The 7,919-nt window shown below is 50.6% G+C and overlaps 1 protein-coding gene across 1 annotated transcript in view; it reads left to right on the forward strand.

Moving 5' to 3' along the window:
- IGDCC3 (immunoglobulin superfamily, DCC subclass, member 3) overlaps nucleotides 1–7,919 on the forward strand; it is a 44,671-nt gene that overhangs the window by 1,905 nt on the left and 34,847 nt on the right. The window contains exons 2-3 of the mRNA XM_005861125.2: nucleotides 158–221; nucleotides 1,667–1,972. Of these exons, the coding sequence (XP_005861187.1) occupies nucleotides 158–221; nucleotides 1,667–1,972 (370 nt within the window). The remainder of the gene's footprint in view (nucleotides 1–157; nucleotides 222–1,666; nucleotides 1,973–7,919) is intronic.

The following is a 7,919-nucleotide window of genomic DNA, read 5'->3' on the forward strand; positions in this document are numbered from 1 at the left end:
GCGCACGCCCAGCCGCCGCGTCCCCAGGCTCCGGGGTCCGGCTCACCACCCTGTTCTCACAGTGGCTGGAATGGGTGCAAATCTAGTCCCTTCCTCTCCCACCCCAAGTTCTCAGCAGACCTTCATCTGGGCATCTGGGCGTGTTCTCTCCTCTCAGCTCCGAGAAGCAGGCTATCGCGTCCGCATCCAGGAGAAACTTTATCCCCGGTTGCTATACCGAGGTTGGGTTGGGGACTGCAGGTCATGGGAAAGATGGGTAGTGGTTTGAAGAGGTATGATCCCCAAATGTCTTAAAACATTTCATATCCCTGAAGGTGGGGGGACCGTCCGTAACCCCAGCCCCCCGCCCCCTCCTTTTTCTCCACCAACTTCCCCATCTCCCCCTGCCGGGCGGACGCTGGTCTGTTGGGGAAGGGCAGCTCTGGGATCGCTATTTTTCTGGAAATGTGAGGAGGGTCTGGGCTGCCCTTTCAGCGTAGGTGGGTCCATCTCTCCTGGACTGAAGTTGTAACTGGTCTGGTGAGTTGCTTGTTGGAGAAGTTGGCGACTTGGCATCATGCCTGGGATTGGAGCGCTTGTCTTTCCTGTAAGGCTTTTCCTGATTTCCCCATCATGCTCTTCCCTTACACTCCTTCCCCCTCTTCTTCCAACTCTCCTCTCTTCTCTGCAGGAGTGGATTTGTTGCTGGGAGTAAAGGTTCTAGGAACCTTCTCTTCCAGAATTTTGGGAAATCTGAGTTGACGTTTGGTGCTCCTCTTCTTTCCTTATGACAAAAGCACAACAACCAAAAACAAAACAAACCAACAACAAAAAGCAATACCCAGTGCATTCTAGGTACCGGGCCCACACATTCTGCTCCCTGCCAGGCATCCATCAGATCTCAGGTGGTTTTGCCAGAAAAATGTGTCTAGAAATTTGTTTGTTTTTTTAAAAAATATATTTATTTCAGAGAGGAAGGGAGAGGAAGAGAGAGATAGAAACATCAGTGATGAGAGGGAATCATTGATTGGCTGTCTCCTGCACGTTGGACGGAGCCCGAAACCGGGGCATGTGCCCTTGACCGGAATCGAACCTGGGACCCTTGGGTCTGCAGGCCGACGCTCTATCCACTGAGCCAAACCGAGTAGGGCTGTGTCTAGAACTTTTAACTTTTCATAGTACCTTTAAGTCTTCTAATCATATTCAGTAACTTTATAACTCAAGTTGTATTATTGTTGTTCCTGACTTAAACAGACGAAGAATGGGAAACCAGGACAGGTTGACTACCTTACCTAAGGTCACACTCTGAAAGTCTGTGAAGCTTCGTGCTTACACATGCTGACCACAGAAGTGGCAGCAGCTGTGTTGGAATCAGTCTTGCTTTGGGATCCCAAATCTGCAACTATTAACTGTGAGACCCTGGGCAAGTTGCTTAATATCTCTGGCTCCAGCTTTCTTGTAAAAGAGGAAATAGAATAAATAAGATCGATCTTTCTGAGATTGTGTGTTGATTAAATTACTGCATGAAACGACACTTCATAATGCATAAAGTCCTACATATTAATAGAGATTCCTATTAACATTACAGAAAGATGGGGATGAAATGTACAGATCCAGAGAACTTCTTTCTGTCTGCTCATTCCACACTGACCTCTCCTTTTCCTCTCATCTCCCCTGCCCCCTGCAGGTCTTGACCACTCTGCCGAACTGGCGTTTGCTGTGGAGCCAAGCGATGATGTAGCAGTCCCTGGGCAGCCTATAGTGCTGGGCTGCAGGGTAGAAGGGACCCCTCCAGTGCGAATCACCTGGAGGAAGAATGGGGTGGAGCTGTTGGAGAGTCCTCACTCCACCATGCTGGCCAATGGGTCCTTGATGATCCGTCACTTCCGGCTGGATCAAGGAGACAGCCCTTCAGACGAGGGCGACTATGAGTGTGTGGCTCAGAACCGCTTTGGGCTGGTCGTTAGCCGGAAGGCGCGCATCCAGGCAGCAAGTAAGTGGACACCCTTTACTTTTTTCCCCAAATTGGGGGTCAAGGGGCATGGGGAGCCAGAGGAGCAGTTCCATCTTAGCCTTCCAGAGGACTAATTTTTCAGCATGGGTCCACTGAGAGGTGCATAGCAGTAATTTATGGTGGTGGAATTACATCATATACTCATTTAATTGATTAGAATGTGATTTGACAAGAATATAGCCAAACGGTGTAGTGGGAAGAGGGAGAGAGAGTGAGCACTTTATCCAACTTTGTGTGTCTTAGTTTCTATATGCCTGTATATTGTGATCTTCCTGATCCATTGAGTATGAGTCTTGTGTTTCAAGATAAACAGTTGTCATATTTTTGGGTGGTTTAAGAGATTTTTGAAGGAACAATTTTGGCTATATTGAATTTTTGTTAATCCTTACCCAAGAATATTTTTCCCCATTGATTGTTAGAGAGAGTGGAAGGGAGGGGGAGAGACAGAGAGAGAGAAACATGGATGTGAGAGACACATTGATTGGTATGTGCCCTTGACTGGAATTAAACCCAAGACCCTTCAGTTCAAGGGCCGATGCTCTAACCACAGAGCAAAACAGGCGAGGGTGGAATTTTTAATTATGTGCTGACTTTCAGCCTTTTGGGTAGGATAAATCTCACTATACCAGTAATGACATTCTGAAGCTTGTCAACAATTTGCTTTACAAAAAATATGGTAAAATGATTTTGGAGTTATTGCAATAATGGCATTAACATTTCTCCCACTCACCTTCATGCTGATGTGCTTTTTTAAAATTGCAGTTTTATTGAAGTATACTTGACAATAAAATCATAAGATACTTAAAGTGTACATTGTGGTGAATTGATACCGGCTGTGCTTTTTTGAATAGGAGAGAAAATGCCAAGCAAGGTGCTTTAGCTGTAGAATTGTGCTTTGCTTGAGCTGATGGTGTGATGGAAGGATGGCTGTGTTTTACTGCCCTGTTCTGCACAATTCTGTTGTTGTTGAGTGAACACTTGTGGGAGTGTGTTGCATAAACCAAAATTATCTGTCTATCTTGGGGAGATGGCAGGCTATTGGGTCGGGGAGCCATGGTTGGAACTACTGCTCTTGAGAAATGACAAGTTTTGGCAGGTGTATGTTCTCCATCTCATAGCTCTGTACTTCTCAGGGAGAGGGTTCCCTTAAAGAGGGTGCTTTAACTGGTTGACAGTAATTCCAGCTGATACTTATTAAGCACTTGCTGCATGAGGGGCACCCTGAGTGCTTTACGTGAATTATCTCACTTCGCCATCACAAAAACCCAGGAAGACTGGCCGTTATCATCCCCTTTCACAGGTGAGAAAACGGACACTTAGGGGGATTCGGGGCCATTCTGGTAAGCAGAGAAGCCAGGACTGCAGTCCAGGCCGTCTGAACGCTACACCCTCCCGCTTAACTCCTATGGCATGCTGCCTCTTTCCTGTCGGATCACTGACAACTTTCTTCCTGGCTCTGAGGGCATTTGCACAGTTGCTCTGAACGGCTGGTGAGTGATGAATCGTGCTGAGGCAGGAGCCCTCTGGTTGAGTTTAAGATGCCCCTTTGTTCTAAGGAAGGCTGTTCCAGGCCCCCATATGGAGCTCTCTGGGAGGCAGCTCTGGACCTTGAGGCTGAATCACTTCTGGCTCAGCGACCCTCATGCGCTGGCCCTCCTGGCAGTGTAGGGGAAGGCTGGTGTGCCCTCTGAGCAGATGGCTGGGTGTGAGGAAGAGAAGCATGGGCAGAGGGTAGGGACTTGAGGAAGCTTGCGGATGGGAGAAATGAGACGTTTCAGGCCACACTCCCTGACCTGCGTCAATGCCGAGGGATCGATGACCTCTGCATCTGGGAGATAAATCCCCAGGTGTTTCTATATAGTTAATTGTAAATGTGTTTTTCTATAAATGGTAATACTTTCAAGATGTTTGGTTTCCTTAAATGCCTAACAGTATAAAAAACTGCACTGTCGGCTCTGGCTGGGGGAAGCAGTGGTGGGTGAGGTCACCTTCGTTAAACCTTTGGGGTCCGGGGAAAGCTGGGGGGTGTTGCCCCCAAACACTGGCAGTCTGATATGGCCTCTCTCCCCCCACAAGGCCGGTGGCCCCATGGGGGAACGCTTGGATATCAAGCAAGCAATGGCTGGATCCCCTTTTCTCACTTCACAGGCGGATGTCCCTAGAAACCTCCAGAGCTGCTTAGCTGCCTAGGTTTCCTCCTTTGGGAATAACTCCCTGCCCATATACCTGCAGGCACTACAGGTGTGGTGTGGCCTGGGAGGGTGCTGTGCTGAAAAGGTGTGAGGAGACCTCTGAAGCCCCACTTCTGCCTACTTCACAGGGGCTGATGGGGAGGGGCATGCTAAGCACCCCTTACAGACACACAGTCCACCCAGAGGACTAACCCAGTGAAGCAGATGGGGCCCAGGTCCATGTGGGCAGGTGTGCTGAGACATCCGGGCTGACCCCTGGGAATACCCCCCTCCCATCCCAGTGGGCTCAGACGCTGCTTTGAAAGTTGGCCTGACCAGAGTGGGCTGAACTACAGGCTGATTCCTTGGGGGCTTCAGCTCCAAGTATCTCCCTTTTAGGATGGAGTGGGTCAGGGTCCTAGCATGTCTGTTCTCTCCGCCTTGCTGTTCCATGTGCTTATTGTTTGGGGGTTGAAAATTGAGACACTTGTTAAGAGGGAAACCCTGGACAGGTCAGCCTCTCCATGGCCCAGTTTCCGCACCTGTAAAATGTGCACCCTACTCTGTGAGATGGTTGTGGGGACTGGCACACCCCACACTTTGCCTGGCACACAGAAGGGTGCTCAGTAGTGGGAGCCAGTACTTTCATCTTCATTTAAAGGCAGCTGCACTGACATGGCTAACACAAGCAAACTGCCCAAGTCTGCTCCCAGCCTCCAGCGTCCTCCCTCACTGGGATTCGGGCAGGGAGCACTCCAGGGAAATCTATCAGCGAGTGGAATTATTGGAGCCTGAGTGTGACTTGTTCTTTTTTAACCCCTTCCTGAGGGGGCCTGGGGATCCTCCCAAGCCTTTGGGTATCAGCTGAAGCTGGGCTGTGAGACCCTGTGAGGCCCTCTGCCATCCCTCTGGAGGGTTCTAGAGAGGGCACAGGGGTCACCTGACCCAGGGGAACATGTGCATTGACTCATACCTGTTGAGTTCTGTGTGCCTGGATGACTCAGAGAGGGATGGCTACCTACAGGAGGGGTGATAAATGGGGGATCCTCTCCCAGCTCCCCTGCTCCCCTCAGGCAGGAGCCCTCAGTTTCTGCCCTTCACTTCCGGGCCTCAGTTCTTGGTGTCAGGCCCCTTGGGGAACTGGAGTGAAGAGCTATGGGACCTAGAGCAGGACTTCCCCAAACTTTATTGTGCCTGTGAATTACCTGGGGATCTTGATACAATTCAGATTTTGAATCAGTAGGTCTAGGCCAAGGGGGGTTCTGCATGTCTAGCAGAAGCCCAGGGGATGCTGACGCTGCTGGTCCCCAGGTGCTGGAGGAGAACCCGCTCCTGTGTCATAATCACTGGTTGGGGTCTATAGGCAGCATAGTGAAGTCAGAAGCACATGGGCTTCAGGGCCAGAGCAAGGGGGGGGTTGAACTCCATCTCTGACACTCCTTGATCATGTGTCCTTAGCACGAGTTACTTAACCCTCTTGACCTCTGTGCCCTCATCTTTAAAAAATGGGCATAATCCCATCAGCCTATCGGGACTGCTGGAGGATTAAACGAGGTGATGGTTGTAAAGCACCTGGTACAGGCCTGGCATCTAGGAAATGCTCATTAAGTATTATTGTTAGTGCTGGGTATTGACCACTAGTTTAGGATGAGGTCCAGCTCGTTTCAATGCTGGCTGGGTTCTCGAAAAGCCAGGATGGCCTCCCTCCCAGCCTGAAGCCATCCCGACTGAGCAGGCCCAACGGTGGCTAAGAGAGTGGGCTAAGGAGGCCACGAGTCTCAGTTTCCTCATCTTTAGAATGGGGAAATGATACTTACCAAGGAGAAATCTTGTGAGGATGACCAGGATAATATGTGTAAAGGTCTTAGCAGGTACAGGGCACATAGAAAGTGTTCCTTAAAGGTTAACTATTATTATTCTGGGGAGGAATTAGAGGTGAGAAAGGTGATGTTCTAAGCTGTTAGTTGTGGTGGTTCCAGCAAGGCCCCTGGTGAGTCCAGGTCCCTAGAAAGAGGCAGTGGGGTGTGGTGAGAGGGGAGAACGTCCAGTTCTAGTCCCCTCTGTGTCTACTTCAGTAAGTCACTGTTTCTCAGGCCCTCAGTTACCCACTTTAAAGCCCACATCATTCTCAACCTGTCTGAGGGAGGGAGTTTAAGCAACTAGTCTGAGATCCTCTTTCAGCAGCAAGATCCGTGGTTGTGTGGATCTGCAGGCAGAGTCTGGGCATAGGTGTGTGTAACCAGGTCTGGGTGGGGGGGTCAGGAAAACTATGGGCTGGAGCTGTTGGGGAGTAGAGCTTGTGTAGAGGGGCTCATTGAACTTAGGGGGCTTCTGTCCAGTGCAGTGGGAGAAGTGGCTATAACCCTGGAGGCCTTTGTCACCTGGAGATTGTATGCTCAGACCTGGTATGTGGAAGCCAGGCTCTTCTCTCTTCCAGGAAGAGCAGCTCAGCGGAGGTAGCCCTGAGGAAGTCTCCCCCACTGGCCCTCAAACACATGTCTGCCTACCCACGAGGACAGTAATCAGGTCCTGAAGTGTCACTGGTGTGATGGTGCCTAGATCTGCTCTCATGCCAGGCAGCTTACCTGTATGTATGCCATGGCACAGAGGTAGGTGCACATGGGTAAGGGTCAGGCCCTTTTACCTGCTAGTCAGCCTTCCACAGACCAACCCCTTCTGACACTCCTGAGAAACTGTAAGGTACAATGGCAACATCCTTACCTGGACACCAGGTGTCCTGTGTGGCTCTGGGCAAGTCAGTCACCCTCTCTGGGCTCCGCTTTTCTCATTGTAAAGTTGGGTGGTTGGACTGAGGTTCATCTCTGCCCTAAGGTAGTCAGGCTTCCTTGTCATCCAGCCAACTTTTGGGACACATCTGCCTTCTTTGGGCCTTTTCCCAGTCTAATTTTGCCCCTGCTCCTCCTCACCCAGTCATTCCCTAAAGACCATTTAGCTTACAGTAATTTCTTCTGCCCCCTGCTAAGGCAGGCAGTATTTGTGGTCTGTGGCATTCAGGCTCAACCTTTCAGCGATGGCTGCTTGCATTGTTAAGTAACTGTTTGGTTGCTGGATATTCCATCTGTCTCCTCAACTAGATTTTAAGCTCCTAAAGGGCTTCTCTTTCTTTTGTATTTCTCACATCCCCTGCCTGTGGAGCCTGGTAAAAACTAAAGAACATGTGGCCTTCCGGGTGCAAAGCTCTGTCTCTCTCGTGTCTCTCTCTGCTTCTCTCTCGCTTTCTCTCTCTCCCTGCCTCGTAATTGATAGCATAGCTCAAAGGAACAGAAGCTGGAGAACAGGGAGGATCGGCAGGGGAATATAACACACTCGGGGCACGCACGATCATGGGGCGGCGGCTGCTGCGTGTTTGTCTCTAGAGGAACTGAGACTCTCTCTTCCTCGCCAGATGGGGTGTGAATCAGAGACCAAATTGCTTGGAATCCCTCGTGGCAGGGTCTTGGGGTCTCCTGCCTTGGACTTTATTCCCTGGCTGGATGAGGCCTGTATCCCCAGGCCCATTGGGGGAGGGCTCCCCTCACTTCCACCCGCAGGACTTGAGTGTGGAAGTCGAATGCTTCTGGTTCCCACACCTTGGCTCCACTGTCGCAGGCAGCCAGCTGGCCCCTTGAACACAATGTGCAAATCTTCTCTGTTCCTGTTCCCGGCATTGTCCCTGGCCAGGCGCCTTGGCTGGGAATGTGGGCCGGTGAATAGGAGAGGCATTTGCAGCCTGCAAATGAAACAGGCCCCCAGCC

This window comes from Myotis brandtii, unplaced genomic scaffold (assembly GCF_000412655.1).
Source record: "Myotis brandtii unplaced genomic scaffold, ASM41265v1 scaffold144, whole genome shotgun sequence".
NCBI classification, from domain to species: domain Eukaryota; kingdom Metazoa; phylum Chordata; class Mammalia; order Chiroptera; family Vespertilionidae; genus Myotis; species Myotis brandtii.